Source organism: Rhincodon typus, chromosome 6 (assembly GCF_021869965.1).
Source record: "Rhincodon typus isolate 14 chromosome 6, sRhiTyp1.1, whole genome shotgun sequence".
NCBI classification, from domain to species: domain Eukaryota; kingdom Metazoa; phylum Chordata; class Chondrichthyes; order Orectolobiformes; family Rhincodontidae; genus Rhincodon; species Rhincodon typus.
This window is the reverse complement of record NC_063337.1, coordinates 11,286,689-11,309,429: the sequence shown is the minus strand read 5'-3', so window position 1 is coordinate 11,309,429 and position 22,741 is coordinate 11,286,689. Positions and strand designations below refer to the sequence as shown.

The 22,741-nt window shown below is 40.7% G+C and overlaps 2 protein-coding genes across 3 annotated transcripts in view; both read right to left on the bottom strand.

Moving 5' to 3' along the window:
• dhrsx (dehydrogenase/reductase (SDR family) X-linked) overlaps positions 1 to 710 on the bottom strand; it is a 242,893-nt gene extending 242,183 nt beyond the window's left edge. The window contains exon 1 of the mRNA XM_020515831.2: positions 619 to 710. Coding sequence (XP_020371420.2) covers positions 619 to 709 — 91 coding nt within the window. The 5' untranslated portion in view covers position 710. The remainder of the gene's footprint in view (positions 1 to 618) is intronic.
• The window catches only part of LOC109916126 (E3 SUMO-protein ligase ZBED1-like), a 29,885-nt gene extending 26,883 nt beyond the window's left edge, over positions 1 to 3,002 (bottom strand). Inside the window, exon 1 of one of the 2 annotated variants that reach the window (XM_048598183.1) lies at positions 2,900 to 3,002. The gene's annotated coding sequence lies outside the window, so the exon portion shown is untranslated. Of the gene's footprint in view, positions 1 to 618; positions 743 to 2,899 lie in introns of those variants that run through there. The other variant, XM_020515830.2, reaches the window with a different exon arrangement.
• Positions 3,003 to 22,741: the final 19,739 nt, after the last annotated feature.

The window sequence follows — 22,741 nt, the reverse complement described above, 5'->3', positions numbered from 1 at the left end:
ATGTAGATGGAACATGCAGAAACAGTTAAAAGGAATAATGATGTAGACGGAACATGCAGAAACAGTTAAAAGGAATAGTGATGTAGATGGAACATGCAGAAATAGTTAAAGGAATACAGTGATGTAGATGGAACATGCAGCAATAGTTAAAGGAATAATGAAGTAGATGGAACATGCAGAAACAGTTAAAGGAATACAGTGATGTAGATAGAACATGCAGAAATAGTTAAAGGAATACAGTGATGTAGACGGAACATGCAGAAATAGTTAAAGGAATACAGTGATGTAGATAGAACATGCAGAAATAGTTAAAGGAATACAGTGATATAGATGGAACATACAGAAATAATTAAATTAATACACAGAGATACAGATGAAATACAGATGGGTAAACGTACAGAATAAAAGGTGGAATGTAGAAAGACAGATATGTGGAGAGGTACGGATGAACTACAGAGATAGTTAACGAATATATAGACACAGTGAACAGAGCGTATGGATCTACAACGGCGGGGAGGCAGCTAGGACACTGGAACCGAACTTCCCGGTGAACAGACATTGCCAATGTTGGTGTTTTAATGTCAGCCACCAGGACAGTTTAATCGCGGTCTCTCTAACCTGGCAGCAAAAAGCTGCGTCCGAGCAGCTGGGAGAGCAACACCTTCACCCCCACGGCGTAAGTCCACAGGAACGAGGAGACGGGCGACATGACAGCGACCGAGCGAGAGCAGTCGGGGAGGGTACAGCACGAGAACCGTCCCCCAGCACGGAACACACTGACCCGCACAGACGTTCCGCCGCACTAACAGTCCCACCCCCAACTCCTCCTGCAGCACAGCTCAAACCAATGCACACTGAGCAGTGATTGCACTCGCCCAGGCACTGTATGTGTGTGTGTAGATACAAATGTGTGTATGTACATATTTTTACAAATTGCATATATCAAAGGAAAGCATTGTGGATGCTGGAGATCTGAAATAAAACAGACATTTCTGGAGAAACTCAGCAGGTCTGGCAGCATCTGTGGAGAGGAAAGCAGAATTAACACTGAATCGGATGTGACTCAAAAATTTGCATTGGCCTTCCACAATCACATGACCCTGCGTCCCCAAAGCACTTTACAGCCAATAAAGCACTTTTGAAGTTTGAACACTATTATAGGGTGTAAGAGGTCTTTTGGTGCAGTGTTAGTGTCCCTGAATCTGAGTCAGACTCTCTGGGTTCGAGTCTCACCAAAGGAAGGTTCATTCTCAGTGCCTTCAAAGTAGCTTGTGTAATCAAGCTGCAAACCCTCCCAACATATGCCAGTAAAACTGGGAGACTTTGTTAGTCAGCTGTAAGATAGGAAGACAAAGTGGAGCCTTGGCTGGCTCTGCACTGCAGTATAAAAGTCAAAGTGCACCTGCTGTAGCAACTCAGACTCCTTGAGGAGTCCAGTTGCCTGATCAAGAGCCAGTGCAGATCACATTAATGGCTAACAGCCCAAGTTTTGATCTGTCTTAGATACATTTGGACCTGAACAGTTTGCAGTTCTGCGGGTTGGACCAGTCTTTGAGTTTACAAAATGTAGGATACATCGCAGTCAATCAAGGCACAAGCTCCCACAAAAACATGCCAGTTTACATTGGCTAGTTCACCTATTTTTGCAATGTTAGTTTAAAATATTGTCAGGACTCTGGGAAGAACATCTCTGCCATAATTTGAAATGGTGCTGAGGGTTCTTTTACATCCACCAGATGACATCGGCTGGATCTTAGTTAAATCTCATCTGAAAGAGATATATGTTTATGTGGAGGAGAGGTTTCATTTAGAGAGGAATTGAATTAAAATACAGAGTAATGACATTAACTTTGCATTGAACTCTATTTAGATCACACTCGGAGTGCTGTGCATTGTCATATTCCTATATCATGTAAAGGAAATAAGAGGTGTTGGAACAGATGTTAAAATATATATATATATAAAGATGAAAGCAGAAATGAGAAGTTATAACTATCATTGAAATTCTAAGCAGGCTGTGGCTCTACTTAAGAGAAAAAAGACTTCATCAAAAGCTGATTATTTCACCTACACACACACAGATCTTCTATTGGTTTTTGCACTGGAACTTGGTGTAATTAAAAACCTGAGAGACGACGACAAATTCTAAATGGGACCCAAGACTCGTGGGAAATGCAAACAACATCACATTTGTCTCAACCAAATCAAATTGAAGAATCTTTACTGATTTTAACTCACTCAGAACCTACTCACAGAGTCTGATCATGAGCATAAATTAGGATAATTAACTCAACACTATATCACATTCAGAAAGCAAAATAGAGAGAGAAAGAAAGATGAGATGAATAGAGAGAGGCAAAACAGAAGGGAAAAGTGAAAAATAACTTTTTTAGGTTATGATGTTTAATGGACAAGTCCAAACTTTTGATGATGTGTTATTTATCACATTAAGCTCAACTACTTTACTGCCTACCAAGCATTTTCAGTGACAAGTTTTGAGGCATGATATTAGCATAGCAAAGCTTTTGGAAGAGCGGATCTATTAGGATTTATGTATATGTGGTATAAAAAAATATTTTCAACATGTAAGATTGCATATAACTTGTCAGAGCACAAATTCATGGATTATATATTACTTTAATAGTGAACCCTTAATCGGTCTATTAGTACATAATATGTACATCCACCCATATTTTGCAGCATAAAAATAGTGAAGCAACTAGTGCTCACTATTATTAAAGAGTAAAATTTGACAACGATTTCTGATGCCTATACCAACATAGTTGAAAGCAAAAATCAGGAAGTTGCTCTGATCCTCCAAAATCTATAATGACACCAGTATCCCACCAAGAATCCCAGTAGTGATGCACTTAAATTGGCAGGGACCTGTTGTACTTACAGATATCCGCTAAACAGGGGATTGGGACTGACTGGGTTGTCCCCGTAAAGAACCGGCATGGACCGATAGGCCAAATTACCTCCTTCTGTGTCATTTTGTGACTCTATAAGTAAACATAAGGGAAAAAGTTAGGGATTATCCATTTCAAAAGTACATTTTAAAGGTATGATAAATCTTAACCATTCTGGCCTTGTAAACAAACTTTTAACAGTGTAGAATTGCATTCCTTCAGTTTATAATTATTTGCGATGAACAGAAGAACTAGGAATAGGAGTAAGCAATTCAGCTCCTCAAGCCTGCTCCACTGTTTAATACAATCATGGCTGATCTCATTTCAGCGTGAATTGCACTTTTCTGCCTGGTCCCATAACCCTTCAACTCATTACTAATTAATAATCTGTCTATCTCCTCTCTAAACTTACTCATTGTCCCAGTATCTACCACAGCCTACAGCAGATTCAAGACCTTTTGAGAGAAGTAATTTCTCCTACTGTTTTAAATCTAGTAGCCCTTCTCCTAAAATAATGACTTCTCATTCTAGATTGCCCCAAATGAAGAAACATCTTTTCTACATTTGCTTTGTCAACCCGCTTTTCGATCGTTTTTACCTCAATTAGATCTCATCTCATTTTTATAAATGCCAAGAAGTATAGGCATAAATTCCTCAATTTTTCTTCATAAGATAAACTCCTCATCTCCAGAATCAATCTAGTAAGCCTGCTTTAAACTGTGTCCAATGCAACTACATCCCTCTTCAAGTAAGGGGACGAAGATTACCAGCTGCAATCTGACTAATGTCTTGTACAGTTACAGCAACACCTCCTTGCTTTTATACTCTACATCTTTAGCAATTAATGCCAAAATTCCTTTGCCTTTCTTATTACCTGCTGTACCAGTAAAATAGTTTTCTGTGATTCATGCACAAGGACACCCAGATCCCTTTGAAGCACTGAAGCATTATGAAGTTTCTCTACCTTTAGATAATACAAAGACTTTAAATATCATGTCATTCTCTTACTCACAGCTATCTTTCCCTCAAGATCCTGAAAGCTTTGATTATATTCCTGCCCTACACCTCTCTTTGTGAGGCAACATCCACATCTACCTTGTCAAAATCCCTCAGGATCTCATCTGTTTCATTCAAGTTGCCTATTGCTCTTCTGTCTGTACACCATTCCCAGAAATGTTTTCTTGCCTTTATTATTTCTCATCTCCATTCAAACTATTTCCACATCCTGAACTTAGGCTATCATCTCTATAGTGTTCCTGCTATCAATATCTAACAGAGCCACCCTTCCATTTTTTCCTAGCTACCTGTCCTTCCTGTATGTCTTATATCCTTCAAGATCCCCATCTCTGTCATCCAATGACAAAACATTTGCTAAACCTTTTCACTTTGCACTCATCATGACAATTCACAAGAATTATCAATGTAAAGGGTAGACAACATTCATACTGTATGAGAGAGGGAGAGTTAGACACTGGTCAATGGTGGACACTGTGTTGTGAGAATATTACTGAATCTATACATCTAATGTATCCCTTTGGAAATCTTTCAGTTATAGATAACCCTTTTCTGCATAGGTTTGTATGTAACATTTATTGCATAGATGCTTTTTTTCACTATACAGAACCGACCACTGTAGAAAATTTCTACTACATTTTACTGTATACAATAGTACTGCATAAATTGTATGACCTTCTATCAAGGTTGACATTCAAGTTTCCCTATACTGGATGTATAAATATTTCACCATGTAGTTTTGTATGGTTGCTCAGTGTAAAACACATTCTACAGAGGATCCTCATAGCCATCAAATACAAAGAACATTTATCTTATCAATCTGAGCTGATTTGAAACTACATTTTCAAGGTAAGGCCAGTATATAAACCATTACACAGCCCAGAAAGGTTTGGAAGGATATGGGCCAGGAGCAGGCAGGCAGGACCAGTTTAATTTGGGATTATGTTCAGCATGGACTAAAGGGTCTGTTTCCGCGCTGTATGACTCTATGACTCTATTCCAAAAATATGCCCTAGGTTTTTCACCAATTAGATGTAGGTATTAGATCAAACAAGAAATCATTTTTGTATGTATCTGTTGGATCCACGCAACTTCTCATTATATCCTTCCATCCCTTTTCTTCCCAAATAAGTATCTTAGCAACGTTTGAGCTCATTTGTATAAACTTTAGTGGTTTTCCCCGGTGATTTATTCCCTTTGGAAGAAAATGTTCTATTTGACTCCTTTGTTTATTCTGAACTTCCAAACATCATTTGGCATCCTCTGGTGTTTGTGAATTTCCTAACTCTCTTCAAAATTCCTTCAATTCCAAAGAAGACTTAAAACTTCAACGCCAACTGCCAAAACCATTACCCGGTATATCATTCATGTCCTCATTACCCACCTTCCACATTTAACAACAATTCAGATTAAAAACCGAAAGAACTACAGATGCTGTAAATCAGGAATAAAAACAAAGTTGCTGGAAAGGCTCAGCAGGTCTGGCAGCATCTGTGAAGGAAAAAACAGAGTTAACGTTTCGGGTCCGGTGACCCTTCCTCAGGACTGTTCTGAGGAAGGGTCACCGGACCCGAAACGTTAACTCCGTTTTTCCCTTCACAGATACTGCCAAACCTGCTGAGCTTTTCCAGCAACTTCGTTTTTGTTCCTGAAACAACAATTCAGGCTTAGCCACAGGGCAGGTTGAGCAAGTACATAGAGCATTTGGGACCAAGGTTCTCTAAATAGCAAAGAGCACAACCATACAGTAACAAAATTAATCTTAAGCAAAAGTTGCTGGTTCAGCTTCCATTGCAGTTTTCGATGAAATTCTGATCACACTTCAACAGGGATGTGAAGACATTGGAGAGGGCACACAAAAAAATTTACAAGAGTGGTTCCTTAGACGAGGGACTTCAGTTACTTGCATTGACTGGTGAAGCGTGTGTTGTTCATCTTACAGAAGTTTGAGAGCAGACTTGATAGTGTTGAAGCATGCCAAAAGCAGTGCCAGGCAGACCTAAAACTGAGGTGTTAACCTGATGAAGATACAACACAGGACTACTTGTATGACAAACCACAAAAGTAGCATGCATTAGACAGAAATCCCACATATAGCAAATCAGATCAAAGTTCTGCAATCCTGGGACAACCAGTCCTGAACAGTGTTGGACAATTAAATAGCTAACAGGAAAATCACACTTCAAGGTGATACAGCAATCTCAGAGTGGTCCCTTGCCTCTGTTCTTGACTGATAAACATGCAGACAAAGCTGATATTTGAGGTACAAGAGTTTATCTCAACCATCTTATTGATACCCCAAGAGCTACCTCTTACAGCTGTCAGATAAGCCCATTAACTTCAATTCAATCAGTTCTGCCTGAAACTAGCTACTTAAATATAATGTTATGGCAATGGATCAGAACCCCAAAACTTCGACGGGTGCTTTTATCCCTGAATTCCAAAATGTATATTTTTTAAAGAGGACTGTAACAGAGACAAACTGCAAGTGTAAAGATATTCTGTATGTGACCAAAGGGATTTAACACCTAAAAGTGTCAAACAAACTTCAAACAGACTAACCTGTGACCTCTTGTGATTACAAAGATACCAGAAGGCTGATGTACCCTTGCTCAACAGCAAGCCACCCCTGCTGATCATGATCCAACCTGCAGACACATTCACTGTTTTTCCCTTGGATGAATACATAAGGACGTTGTTTCAGTTTCAACTCGACTGGAGTGTTACTAGTGCAGCTGAACACTGATTTGTACCTGTCTTCATTCAATTGTTATCATGCCATGAAGGTCTCAGTCATAGAGTCACAGAATCATAAAGCAAGGACTCTTCAGTTCAACTCATCCATGCCGACCAAGTTTCCCAAACTAACCTAGTCCCACTTGCCTGCATTGGGCCCATATCCCTCTAAGCCTTTCCTATTCACGTACCTGTCCGAGTATCATAGAGTCATAGAGTTGTACAGCATGGAAACAGGCCCTTTGGTCCCACTCGTCCAAGCCAACCAGATATCCTAAATTAATCTAGTCCCATTTGCCAGCATTTGGCCCATATCCCTTTAAGCCCTTCCTATTCTTGTACCCATCCAGATGCCTTTTAAATGTTGTAATTGTACCAGCCTCCACCACTTCCTCTGGCAGCTCATTCCACACATGCACCACCCTCTCCATGAAAAAGTTGCCCCTTAGATCCCTTTTCTATCTTACTCCTCTCACTTTAAACCTAGTGTTGGACTCCCTTACCCCAGGAAAAAGATCTTATAAACCTCTATAAAGTCAACCCTCAGCCTCCAATACTCCAGGGAAAATATCCCCAGGCTATTCAGTCTCTCCCTATAGCTCAAACCCTCCAACATCGGCAATGTCCTTGTAAATCTTTTCTGAACCCTTTCAAGTTTAACAATATCTGCCCTATAGCAAGGAGACTAGAATTTAACACAGTGTTCCAAAATTGGTCTAACCAATGTCCTGTACAGCCGCAACATGACATTACAACTCCTATACTCAATGCACTACCAGTAAAGTCAAAGAACTATCCCCTAGTTATTCCCTTGGTGCTCAACAAATCAAATAAAAGAAAAGGAATAATGATAAAGTAACTCCAAACAGCATACAAAACCTCGCAAAATCGACATTGAACTATCAAAGTCATTATTACCCGTTACCTCTACTGCAACAGCTGAAGAATTCAGAGATTGATCTGCATACCTGTTTTTGTTTACTTTTACCTTACTGAATTCATTTCTTCTTTCCAAACTGTGTGTTTGTGTGTTGCGTTATTAATTCTTTTTAAGTTTAGTAATTAATAAAAAAAAGTCATTCTTTGTTAACCCAAGAAAGCCCACTTAAGCTGGCTCCTATTAAAACATAAGTTCAGTCAGGTCTGAGTGAAATGCATCCACATCGAAGGGATCCTTTATAAATTAACCCTATATATTGTGAACAACTGATGGGTTGAGTGAGTACAGAAGGGGAGCCAGTTCACCCCTCCTCATCCAGGGACATTACAGTTAGGATATCCCATCTGGAATGCAATAAATTAAAGAACCTTGCCTGATGTCAGATCATAGCAGTCAAATAAGAGTCTAACACTAAAATGGTGATATTTCAGATACATATGGTACATACTCTGTCCATTTGTACCAGGATTTGAGGTCCACTACATTCAGATGTTTTTCTCAAGCTTTATTAGGAGGAGCAGGATGTCTTTCTGGACCCTCAATAAAAGAAGAAATTAGCTTAATGGTGGCCCGTACAAAAAAGATCTGAAACCTCATATTGGAATCAGTCCTCTGCCTCACCAGCTGTGACTCCCTGTTATTGGTGTTGTAGCCGGACAACGAACCTCCCCTACAACCAGCTCATGAACAGCATCAAGTCTCTCAACAACGGGGAACTATCTATTTCACACACATTTCGAACTTCAGTACAAGTTGGGCCATATATTTTCATGAACAAATATGTGACAGGCCCCATTTCTGGCATTTGTAACCACAATAATGGTAATGATATCAAAGCACAGTGCATCAATACAACATCAGGACAGATTAATGTCTGTATTGAGTAAACCATCAGGGAATTAAATCAGATCAAGGATTTTTAACTCACCGAAACTGCTGAGGAAGAAAAAGAGGAAGAACAGATAAAGAAAGCCTGTCGAATTTGTGATCCTTGCATTATGTAACACTGACTGGGGAGGGGGGTGGGGGGGTTAGGATTGGTTATCCAAACTAAATGAGCAGATAGTTATCATGGGAAAGAAACTGGAACATATACCTATTGCAAATCAAGTGAGATTTATCATGTCCAGCAAAAAGGGACAGCTGCTTTTTGGAGACAGAGACACAGAGAAACGAGAAAGAAACAAAACAATTACTAACGTGTGAAGAGACAGCAGTTACTGCTCTGTGAGGAGCAGGGTAAACTTTGTTTTTGTTAGCAACCAAACAGAAGGGTGGTTGTGATGAATGTTCATGAGATATTACTATTCTTTGAAAATTTCGGTCCTCAAGTGGACAGCCCCATTTATGTTCAGTTTATATGTCATATTGTGAGGGTTAAGTAGTGAAGGAAGTCATTTCATTTTTGAATTCTGAATAGCACCAGTGTGTTTGGAAAAATGTATTTAAATAAGGCTCAAAACACCCTTGATGTGAATAATTCAGTGCTTTAGAGATTGAAGGCTAGAAGGGATGAACAAAAATTGCATTGGTGCCTAGCAACAAGGTGTCTTAGAGAAATAGACACAGGAACCATTACTTTTTATAAAGAGTGAAGCATCCAGAAGGTGAGGATGTGTGCAGATGAGTGTTAGAGAGTACAGATATGTGGCAGCAAAGGGGCTGTTAGCTTAGCAACCTCCAAAGCAGTTGAAAAGAAGTTGTGAGTAATTTAGTCAGTAAGACAAAGCTCAACAAACAGAAAGCTGTGGAAAAGGAATTTAAGGAATCCATGTTTAGTAATAAGTGAACTATGGTAGCAGTTTGTTTAAGGGTCTGTGGAAGATACAATAACTAAATAAGATAGCCTTGACTAAATGCTGAAGTTAGCTGGAAGTAAACAAAGTCCAACCATGTCAACTAAACAAAGAACTTTAAAGTGGAAACAAGATGACTCTTCACTGATGTTTGATGATCTGTAACATTGTTGTTGAGGGAAAAAAATTGAATCTTTGCTTTTGGTATTTGTAATAACACGTTTCAATTCATTATTACATTGTGTAAAATGTTTCATGATTGTTTTTTCCTTTTGTGTGCTTGTTGTTCTTTTGTTAAAAGTACATTGGCAGCCCCTTGTGAATATGTTCAATGATTGACTACCAGAGTAACAAAATTGCAAAAATATAAATTATGGTCGATCGAGTTAAGTCTCGCTCTGGGGTCTGACTTGTCCAGTATTGCCATCAGCTGAGATTTAATATAGAAAATGATATTTTTCTGTTCAGAAGGAAGAGGATAGTACTGATGAGACTTTTGAAGGTTTAAAGTACAGGAGGCACCATAGGACATAGGAAAAGAAATGGACCATTCAGACTCCATCAATTAATCAATGGCTAATCTAATCATCCTCAACTCCACTTTCTTGCCTTTTCCATTATAACCCTTGATTCCTGTACCAATTAACAGTCTAGCTATCTCAGCTTTGAATATACTTACTAACACAGTCTTGATAACTTTCTGCTGTAAAGAATTCAGAAGAATCACTACCCTTTGTGAAATGAAATTCCTCCTCATCTCTCTCTTAAGTGGACGTAAACTTACGCTAAGGTTACGTCTTTTGGTCCTACAGGCCCAACCTACTCAAACCTTTCCTTGTAAGGTTGTGCACAGGATCTACTTGATGAACTTTCTCTGGACTGCCTCCATTGTCAATATATTTTACCTTAGGAAAGGGGAGCAAAACTGTTCCTTTACTGTAGCTGAAACAGAATTTCTGGAACCAGCATATTGGTGTAGAGTTCAAGAAATGAGTACACTACCACCTGCTCAGTTGCAAGTAGGGAGGGGCAATTAATGCTCTCCTTGTCAGGGATACTCTAATCCCGTGAAAAAAATTACATTCCTCACTTCAATGAGAAGAAAACATCATAAAATATTTAGAGCATGTTGTTTCAGATTTGAAATCAGCGTTGGTCATGATTAACCGGTCTCTCTGGAAACCTGCCCCCAGCTCAACTTTGCAACATCACAATGAGTGTGGAATGCTTAGATGGTTGCATCATTGCAAATGAGGTTCAAGAGGCTTTTGTTGTTGCATATGTTTATGTACCTCTTCCTCAACACAAGATACATAGTGGGGCATTCCACATATGAGAAAGATTAAGTTTCTTCCTTGTGGCAGGTTTCCCTGAAAAGCTAGAATCAAGGATACACCATGGATATCAGTGTAATAATTCCACAAGTAAGTTACACATTTCAGTGAGAATAAAAGTCACATAGATGCTTAGAATGCAGATGGAGGCATAAGGCTAACAATATATTTACTAAACCTTTGTTGGAAGAATCCAAAATGAGTCTCACTGTTCTGTATATTTCTCAACTTCAAGTATTGACTCAATATTTCCTTTTGTGTTGTCTCAGTAATTTTATGTTCATTTGTTTGCATGTTACTTTGCCTTATCGGATCTTCCAGGCAGGGAAGGTGGATTTGCACATTATCTATCTCCAAACTCTCAAGAAGTGATGAGTGACCACCTTGAAACCTTTTAGATGAAAGGAGAATTCTGGATAAATTCCAAGGACAATGATTAAAAACGTTTTAATGATGGAGAAGTGAGTGGAGGGAAGAAGATATTTATGAATGACGTGCCGGAGTTTTGAAGATTTGATCACGTGCCTCCTCAATTCTCCACCCCATTATGGTAATATCAGACCATATTCTGCTCTAGACTAGTCATATCTCTGAGTGAGATAACCAATTGGTGTCATGGCCAAATGGGGTTGAGGGTGTTTATCTGAAGCTGTTCTTAATAAATTCCAACTATGTGGAATAGCACTGCCATGACACCAACAACCTTCCCTTTGTTTAAATGGTTTAACAACAATGGCCAATTTCTGATAATACAAAAATGTTGTACATCCCCTCCTTTCACCAAACCATTATGGCAGATCCTTCAGCTCTTGGAATTGCATTCCTCAATCTCTTTGTTAATTGTATTTTCACTCTATTGCTAAGGTTAAGGATATGCAGGTTAAGTGTACTGACTGATTCCTGAGCTCATATTCTATGGGTCTTGTGGCACAGTGATAGTGTCCCCAACTCAAGGCCAGAAGGCCTGCATTCAAATCTCACCTGCACCAGTGGTGTGTCATAGTATATGTTGAGCATGTATTATGGGTTCTTGTGCTGCAGTGGTAATGTCCCTACCGCTGTTCCAGGAAGCCGAGGTTCAAGACCCACCTGCTCCAGAGGTGTGCAATAACATCCCTGAACAGGTTGGTTAAAAATATCTAAAATGGAGGGAGGAGGAGGATGCTATGTTGAAATACTATCACACAACATAGTTAATAGAACCTTTCCACACAGAGCACATAACCACGAACTATGGTTCAGGCAGCAACACTATATCTGGAGCAGAAATAGCAGCTCTTGTGGCACGGTAATGGTGTTTCTGCTTCTGAGCCAGGAGCCCTGGATTCAAGTTCCACCTGTTCCAGAGACTAGAATTTAACACAGTGTTCCAAAAGTGGTCTAACCAATGTCCTGTACAGGCGCAACATGACATTACAACTCCTATACTCAACGCACTACCAGTAAAGTCAAAGGACTATCCCCTACTTATTCCCTTGGTGCTCACAAATCAAATAAAAGAAAAGGAAAAATGATAAAGTAACTTCAAACAGCACACAAAACCTCTCAAAATCAATGTGGTATCAATGTGGACTTCACAAGTTTCAAAATCTCCCCTCCCCCGACCGCATCCCAAAACCAGCCCAGCTCATACACGCCTCCCTAACCTGTCCTCCCACCTATCCACTCCTCCCACCTCAAGCCCCAACTCCATCTCCTACCTACTAGCCTCATCCCGCCTCCTTGACCTGTCCGTCCTCCCTGGACCGACATATCCCCTCCCTAACTTCCCACCTACACTCACCTTTACTGGCTCCAACCCCGCCTCCTTGACCTGTCTGTCTCCTCTCCACCTATCTTCTCCTTTATCCATCTTCTATCCGCCTCCCCCTCTCTCCCTATTTATTTCAGAACCCCCTTCCCCTCCCCCATTTCTGAGGAAGGGTCTAGGCCCGAAACGTCAGCCTTCCTGCTCCTCTGATGCTGCTTGGCCTGCTGTGTTCATCCAGCTCTACACCTTGTTGTCTCAGATTCTCCAGCATTGGCAGTTCCTACTATCTCTGTTTCAATGAAATCATTGACTCATTGACTAAATGGCCTTCTTTTGTTTCTGTGTAACAGAGGAACTTCCTGAGCCTAGAAAGCAGAAGGTACAAGTGAAGGGAGAAGGGAATTCATTTGACAGGCAGTGGCAATGTTTGGGTGGTATTGTCACTTGACCAGAAATCCAGAGACGCAGGAAATGTCCTGTGTTCAAATGCCATCATGGCAGATGGTGGAACTTGAATTGAATGAGATCCAGAATTATTCTTCTAAACTCCAGCATGTTGAGTCCCCCCCTGTTAAGCCTTTGCTCATAAGAAAATCTCTCCAAACTGGGATCGTCCTGGCGAACCTTCTCTGAAGTGCCTTCAATGAAATTATATTTTTCTTTAAATAAGGACAACCCAAAGTGCTCACAGTACTCCATATGTGGTCTCACCAACATTTTATATAGTTGGAGTTAGACTTCCCAGCTCTTCTATTCCAACCCCTTTGAAATAAGGGCCAACATTCCATTAGCCTTCCTGATTATCTGCTGCATTTTTGTGCTAGCTTTCTGGGTTTCTAGGAAGGATATTATTAAGTTGGAGAAGGTTCAGAAGAGATTTACCAGGATGTCACTGGGCATGGAAGGTTTGAGTTATGAAGAAAGGCCGGATAGGCTGGGACATTTTTTCACTGGAAAGTAGGAAGTTGAAAGGTGACCTTTCATAAAATCATGAGGGGTATAGATAGGGTTAATGGTAGGTATCTTTTCCCTAGGATGGGGGATTTCAAGACTAGGGGACGCATTTTTAAGATGAGAGGAGAGAGATTTAAAAAAGACATGAGAAGCAATTTTTTTTACACCGAGGGTGGTTCGCGTATGGAATGAACTTCCTGAGGAAGTGGTAGATTTGGACACAGTTACAATATTTAAAAGACACTTCGATAAGTACATGGAAAGAAATGTTTTGGGGGGATACAGGCCAGGAGCAGGCAGGTGGGATTATGTTCGGCATGGACTGGTTGGACCGAAGGGTTTCCATGCTGTATGACTCTATAAGTACTCCCAAGTCCCTTTGCGTTGCAGTTTTCTGCAGTTTTTCTCCATCTTAATAATACTCTTGTTCCTTTTTTCTCCCTTCTATGTCATTAATATATATCATAAACAGTCCCAGCACTGAGCACTGATCCCTGTGGAACCCCACTGGTTACAGGTCACCAACCTGAAAAAGAAATTCCTTAACCCAGTTCCTGTTTCCTGCCCATTAGTCAATTCTCTATCCATGCAAATACACTACCCTCAAAACCACAGACTCTTATCTTATGACTTAACCTTTTGTGAGGTACCTTGTTGAATGCCTTCTGAAAGTCCAAATAGACACGCCTATAAGATCCCCGCTATTGAGATTTCCTTGGAAAACTGTAGTAAATTAGTCAGACATGACCTCCTTTTCATGACGTCATGTTAATCTGCTTGATTAAATTATGATTTTCCAAACATACTCCTGTTACTTCCTTAATAGTCAATTCCAACATTTTTCCAGTCAATAGATGTTTGGCTAATTGGCCTGTAGTTAACCTGTTTCTTGCTACCTTAGGGCAAAGGCAGACAGATATAACGTTGTATTCTGTACATAAATCTAATGTTCAATAAAATTTATAATAATTATTATTATGTAAAAGGATTGGCATCTGGCTCCATACTTCACCATCTGGCCTCTGAATAAATTTACACTCTTCTCCCTGTTTGATATTTCTTAAGTCCTTTTGCACCTTTAAAAAGTCCTTGATCAGGTGTCTCATCAAGATCTTGATCACTCCTCCTAAATACTCTCTTCCTCACTGAGAGTGTTTTCTATCATATGCAGTGGTGTCACACATTTCTCTACATTATTGCTGCTGTGTTAATCTTATGCTCTTGAGGCATACTAAGAATAAATTTTGTATAGCTGTATGGGGACCGTGAGAATGATCACAGGCCACCTTCAAACTGTTTAGCCTCAATAATAGGAGTGTATACCATGCAATTTTTCCTACCAGCACTAAAAAAGGAGCTTTAATTTGACACCTGAGCATGAAGTGACTAGAATGAAAGGGGATGAGACTCCCTGGGAGACAGCTCTGAGACAGCTATAGCTAGCCATGACAATCTGTATTTACGTACTGCCTTTAACATTCTAAAATACCCTAAGACACCTCACAAACATATTATCAGAGATTTAAAAGATTTTTTTCAAAATCTTGACAAAGAGATGGATTTTAATTTGGTATTAAAGGAACAAAGAGAGAGGTGGTGAAGGTTATGGAGTTGGGTTTTAGATTAGCATGATCCCTTTGAATAGTGGAGCAGACTCATTGACTAAATGGCCTTCTTTTGTTTCTATGTAACAGAGGAACTTCCTGAGCCTAGATAGCAGAAGGTACAAGTGAAGGGAGAAGGGAGTTCATTTGACAGGCAGTGGCAATGTTTGGGTGGTATTGTCACTTGACCAGAAATCCAGAGACCCAGGAAATGTTCTGTGTTCAAATGCCATCATGGCAGATGGTGGAACTTGAATTGAATGAGATCTGGAATTAAAAGTCTTAATTAAATGATGACCACGTCAATTGTTCTGAAAACCCAACTTGTTCAGTAATATCCTTTGGGGAATAAAAACTACTGTCCTTACCTTGTCTGGCCTACATGTGACTCCAGACCCATGTGGCTGACTCTTAAGTGTCCTCTGCAATGACCTTAGCAAGCCATGCAGTAGTATCAACCCACTAAAAATATCCCTAGAGGGAATGAAAAGGAACACTTGGTATTGACCCCGGCACTGGAAGCGACAATGGCAAACTGAGATCTGTCAACCTTTTATGTTTTAGGAGAGGATAAGGAGGTAAGTGGAGGGACAATACACTATGAAACTACTATCATTTGTTACTTTGGTTCACATTATTTCAGTGCTGTGATAGGGTGGCAGCCAGATCATAACAATTACAAAATAGCAGTTGCTGCGGTAAAATGAGGGGATGGGTTATCCTCCAGCGTTGATCCTACACTGCGCTGGAAGGCTTCCCAAACAGGTATACTCCAAGCTAGTGACGGGGCCCAAATTAGACCGGGAACAGGGAGTCTCAGGAGCAGAGGAGCAAACAAAGCTGAGTGGCAATGCAACTGTGATTGCCACTCATTAAAAGCTCTGGCCCATCAACTCTACTTCTCTCTCCACAGATGACTATTCTCAGCACTTTCAGCTTTTTTTTTTAGAGCACATTTCAGTTATTTTGCAATGACAATCTCTTCTTCTGATCTAAGTGATCCACTTTGTGAGAGTATTGAATAAAGCTTTGCATTTATGCATGTATTTTTCATTTTGATTCCAATCGTTGACCTTTGCTTTTACAAATGTAATTTTAAAATTAAATATGCACATAATAAGGCTGCCCCAACAAGCCAGTGAACACAGATACCACCTGTGTCAACTTTCCAATGCCTAAGCCCTTTTTTTAATTTGTTTACATGATGTCAGCATCACTGGCTAGGCGAGCATTTATTGCCCATCCCTCATGGTTAAGGGTCCACCACATTGTTGTGGGTCTGGAGTTGCATGTACATAGGTAAGGATGACAGTTTCTTTCCCCTAAGGACATTAGTGAACGAGATGGTTTTTAAATTTAAAATATTCACTATTAGACTAGTGTTTTAATTCCAGATTTTTATTGCGTTCAAATTGCACCATCTGCTATTGTGGGATTCAAACCCATGATCCCTAGATCATTGGGCTGGGTTCTGGATTATTAATCCAGCAATATTACCACTGCACCACTACCTCTCCTGTTATCCTTCAAGGCACACAAAGAAATCCATGAAATGAAATTATTAAGGAATGTAGGACAAAATATTAAATTTATTCTATAAGTACCTTTATAAGTCTGTACATTGTGTGTAAAAGTTGGGACGTCATGCTGCAGCTGTACAGAATATTGGATATGCCAGTTTTGGAATACTGCACTCAAGTCTGGTCTCCCTGCTATAGGAAAGATGTTGTGAAATATGAAAGGGTTCAGAAAAGAGTGTTGCCAGTCTTGGAGATTTGAGCTATCGGGAGAGGCTGGCTAGGCTGCGGCCTCTTTCCCTGAAGCATTGGAGTTTGAGGGATGACATAGAAACATAGAAAATAGGTGCGGGATTGGCCTTTTGGCCCTTTGAGCCTGCACCACCATTCAATATGATCATGGCTGATCATGCAATCTCAGTATCCCATTCCCACTTTCTCTCCATTCCCCTTAATCCTTTTGGCCGCAAGGGCCACGTCCAGCTCCCTCTTGAATATATCTAATGAACTGGCCCCAACAGCTTCCTGTGGGAGAGAATTCCATAGGTTCACAACTCTCTGAGTGAAAATATTCTTCGTCATCTCAGTCCTGAATGGCTTACCACTTATTCTTAGACTTAGACCGCTAGTTCTGGACTTCCCCAACATCGGGAACACTCATCCCACATCTAGCCTGGCCATTCTCATCAGGATTTTATATGTTTCTATGAGATCCCCCTCATTCTTCTAAATTCCAGCGAACACAAGCCTAGTCAATCCAGTCTTTCCTCGCATGTCAGTCCTGCCACTCCGGGATTCAGTCTGGTGAACCCTCACAGGACTCCCTCAACAGCAAGAATGTCCTTCCTCAAACTAGGAGACCAAAACTGCATACAATACTCAAGGTATGGCCTCACTAAGGCCCTGTATAACTGCAGCAAGACATCTTTACTCCGATACTCAAATCCTCTCACCATGAAGGCCAGCGTGCCATTAGCTTTCCTCACCTCCTGTTGCACCTCCATGCCAACCTTCAGCGATTGTTCCACCATGTGGATGAGCAGAAAGATCTCGGTGTCCATGTGCATAGATCACTGAAAGTTGCCACCCAGGTTGATAGCGTTGTTAAGAAGGCGTACAGTATGTTAGGTTTTATTGGTAGAGGGATTGAGTTTCCGAGCCATGAGGTCATGTTGCAGCTGTACAAAACTCTGGTGCGGCCGCACTTGGAGTATTGCGTACAGTTCTGGTCACCGCATTATAGGAAGGATGTGGAAGCATTGGAAAGGGTGCAGAGGAGATTTACCAGGATGTTGCCTGGTATGGAGGGAAGGTCTTATGAGGAAAGGCTGAGGGTCTTGAGGCTGTTTTCGTTAGAGAGAAGAAGGTTAAGAGGTGACTTGATAGAGACATACAAGATCATCAGAGGATTAGATAGGGTGGACAGTGGGAGCCTTTTTCCTCGGATGGTGATGGCTAGCACGAGGGGACACAGCTTTAAATTGAGGGGTGATAGATATAGGACAATTGTCAGAGGTAGGTTCTTTACTCAGAGAGTAGTAAGGGCGTGGAATGCCCTGCCTGCAAAAATAGTAGACTCGCCCACTTTAAGGGCATTTAAATGGTCATTGGATAAACATATGGATGATAATGGAATAGTTTAGGTTAGATGGGCTTCAGATTGGTTTCACAGGTCGGCGCAACATCGAGGGCCGAAGGGCCTGTACTGCGCTGTAATGTTCTATGTTCTATGTTCTATGTTCTATGACACCCAAGTCTGATTTCACCTCACCTTTTCCTAGACTGCCACAATTCAGATAATAATCTGCCTTCCTTTTTTTGCGACATAAAGGATGTAATAACTGATCATTTGGAAAGCATTGACAGAATCGGTCCTGGTCAGCATGGATTCACTAAATAGAAATTGTGCTTGATAAATCTTGTGGAATTTTTTGAGGATGTGACCAGTAAAGTGGACAACGGTGAATCAGTAGATGTTGTGTATCTGGACTTTCAAAAGGCTTTTGCCAAGGTTCTACACAGGAGATTAGTAAGGCAATTAAAGCTCACGGTATTGGACGTAATGTATTGACATGGATAGAGAACTTACTGGCAGACAGAAAGCGAAGAGTTGGAATAAATGGATCCTTTTCAGAGCAGCAGGCAGTGATGAGTGGGGTACTACAGGGCTCAGAGCTGGGAACCTAGCTGTTCACAATATAACTCATAGAGATTTATAAAATCATGAGGAGAATGGATAGGGTGAATAGCCAAGATCTTTTTCCCAGGGTAGGGGAGTCCAAAACTGGGGAGCATAGGTTTAAGGTGAGAGGGGAAAGATTTAAAAGGGACCTAAGAGGCAACCTCTTCACATGTGTACAGAATGAGCTGCCAGAGGAAGTGGTAGAGGCTGGTACAGTTACAACATTTAAAACGCATCTGGATGGGTACATGAATAGGAAGGGTTTAGAAGGATATGGGCCAAATGCTGGCAAATGGGACTGCATTAATTTAGGATATCTAGTCGGCATGGACAAGTTGGACTGAAAGGTCTGGTTCCTTGCTGTACAAGCTTATGATTCTAAGCACATAAATAGTGAAATGTGGGATGGAAATACCGACATCAGACGATAGACAAGATAGAATCACGGGCAACAAATGTGAAATGTCAGGAATGTTGCAGAATTAGTTTGCTTCAATATATATCAGGGAAACAGACCATGTGGACATGACATCAGAAGATGAGATTAGAATTGATGAAACTGCTTTTAAAATAGAGGAAAATAATAGATACGGTAAGCTACTGAAATTCATTGAGAATAAAGCCTTTGGTCTGAATGGATTACATTCAATAATTTTAGAATAATCAACGGAAGAGATAACAGAGATATGATTACACATATTTAATGATTCAACAACAACTTATATTTGTCTTTAACATAATGAAATGTTTCAAACCTTTCCACAGAAGCACTATAAAACAAAATATGACACCAAGACAGAAAAGGAGGTAGAGAACCAGACGAACGCAGATACATAGGAAGAGGGGTAGGCCATTCAGCCCACTTGAGCCTGTTCCGGCATTCAAAGACTGGTTAGCAAGGTTAGATCACAAGGAATACAGGGAGAAGTAGCCATAAAGATACAGAACTGACTCAAAGGTAGAAGGTAGTGGTGGAGGGTTGCTTTTCAGGCTGGAGGCCTATGACCATTGGTGAGCCACAAGGATCAATGCTGGCTACACTGCTTTTGGTCATTTATATAAATGATTTGGATGTGTACTTAGGAGGTATGGTTAATAAGTTTGCAGATGAAACCAAAATTGGACGTGTAGTGGACAGCGAAGAAAGTTATGTCAGTGTACAACTGGACCTTGATCAGATGGACCAATGGGCTGAGGAGTGGCAGATGGAGTTTAATTTAGATCAATATGCGGTGGTGCATTGTGGAAAGGCAAGTCAGGGCAGGACTTATACACTTAATGGTAAGGTCCTGGGGAGTGTTGCTGAACAAAGAGACTTTGGAATGCAGGTTCCTAGTACCTTGAAAGTGGAATCACAGGTAGATGGGTTAGTGAAGAAGGCATTTGGTATGTTTGCCTTTATTGATCAGGGCATTAAGTATAGGAGTTGGGAGGTCATGTTGCAGCTATACAGGACATTGGTTAGGCCACTTTTGGAATACTGTGTTCAATTCTGTTCTCCCTGCTATAGGAAGGATGTTGTGAAACTTGAAAAGGTTCAGAAAAGATTTACAAGGATGTTGCCAGGGTTTGAAGGTTTGAGCTATAGGGAGAGGCTGAATAGGCTGGGGCTATTTTCTCTGGAGTGTCAGAGGCTGAGGGGTGACCTTGTGGAGGTTTATAAAATCATGAGGGGCAATAGATAGGGTAAATAGCCAAGGTCTTTTTGCTGAGGTGAGGGAGTCCAAAACCAGACGGCATAGGTTTAAGGTGAGAGGGGAAAGATTTAAAAGGGACCTGAGGGGCAACTTTTTCACGCAGAGGGTGGTGCGTGTATGGAATGAGCTGCCAGACGAAGTGGTGGAGGCTGGTACACTTACAACATTTATAAGGCATCTGGATGGGTATATGAATAGTTAGGGTTTAGAGGGACATGGGCCAAATGCTGGCAAATGTGACTAGATTAGTTTAGGATATTTGATCGACATGGACGAGTTGGCCCGAAGGTTCTGTTTCCATGCTGTACAGCTCTATGACTCTATGAGATCATGGCTGATTTGTGGCCTAATCATGTAAGCATGCTTTTGGCCTTTATGCCTTAATGCCTTTGCTTAACAAAAAATTATCTCTGTCAGCTTTAAATTAACATCTAATCCAGCATCCACTGCCATCTGTGGAAGAGATTTCCAAACATCTACCAGCTCACATCTTTTCTGAATGGTCTGGTCCTGATTTTTAGAGTATTTCCCCTAGTTCTAGAAATTCTAACCAGTGGAAATAATTTATCTTTATCTAACCTGCCTTTGCCTGCTCATATCTTAAGGACTTCAATCAGATCACCTCTTAACCTTCCCAATTCTAGAGCCACAAGCTGGGTCAAAGAGGTTAGTTTTAAAGTGTGCACTTAAAGGACAAATGAAGTCGAAAGTTGCAGAATAAAAACCAAAAGAAATGCGGATGCTATAAATCAGGAACAAAGACAGAAGTTGTTGGAAAATCTCAGCAGGTCTGGCAGTATCTGTATAGAAAAAATCAGAGTTAACATTTCAGGTCCAGTGACCCTTCCTGCAGATGCGTAAGAAGGATATTCCAAACCTTGGTAGCTGAAGGTGACATTGTCAATAGTGATAAAGCTAGGGTTGTTCAATTGCACAGGTTTAGTGGAATGCAGCTATCCCAGATAGTTGTGAGGTTGGAGAAAACTACAGAAATAGGGAGGTGCAAGGCTATGGATGGATTTGAAAACATGAATGAGAATTTTAGATCTTGACTAGCTGTGACCCAAGTACTGATCCAGGCAGTACTCCACGAGTAAAGCCCCACCATCCTGAGAAAGATCCATTTATTCCCAATCTCTGTTTTCGGTCAACCAATTCTGAACATACAGCAGCAGTACATTAATTACTACTGCAAATGCCCCATATGGTCTAATTCTGTATAATGGTCTTCTGAGTGGGACCTCATCAAAAACTTTCCGAAAATACAAATATGACATATCCGCTAATTCCCCTTTATCCATGCTGCAAGTAACACCCTCAAAAATAATTTCAAGCATAATTTCACTTTTATAAATTTTGTTGACTCTGCTCAATTATAGAGTTATTTTCTAAACATCCAGTTATCACATCTGTTATGACATATTCCAGTATTCTCCCTGCTACTAATACCATACCATTGGATTTGAAGTTCTCAATTTTCCTTTTACCCTTCTTAAAAAATGGGGTTACAGTTGCTATTTTCCAGTCTGTAGGAATCATAGAATCCCTAAAGTGTGGAGCAGGCCATTCAGCCCATCAAGTCCACACCGACCAATTGCAAGAGCATTCCACCCAGCCCCACCACCCCTACCCTATACTGGTAACCCTGCATTTCCCATAGCTAACCCACATAACCTACACATCCCTGGCCATTATGGGAAATTTAGCATGGCCAATCCAACTAAACTACATATCTTTGGACTGTGGGAGGAAACCGGAGCACCCAGGGGAAACCCACACAGACACAAGGAGAATGCGCAAACTCCACACAGACAGTCATCTGAGGGTGCGACATCGCCTGGGTCCCTGGCACTGTGAGGCAACAGTGCTAATGATTGAGCCAGCATGCCATCCCAGAATGCTTCCACAATCTTTGGAATTTCGGACAATAACCATCAATGCACCCCCTGTCTCTGTAGCCAACTCTTTTTTCAATACTCTGGGAAGTAGCTCATCAGATCCACATTGGATTGAAAGATGATTATAACTGAAATATCAAAAAGAGGAATCAATTTGGATAGAGATAATAAACAGCAATGGAAAGGGATTATTAATTGAAGTGGTTACACAGTATGACAGAAAATACAGGGAGAAATAAATGGGTTGGGAAAGAAAAATACACAGCACTAATGGATGGTTTTAATCTACATGCAGATTGAGAGCACCAGATTGGTCCAGAGACTCTTGAAAATTGATGCTTAAAGGTTTTTTCAAGACAATTTAGAGCCGCGTGTTGTAGGGAGCAGGCTTTCCTAGACCTGGTAATATG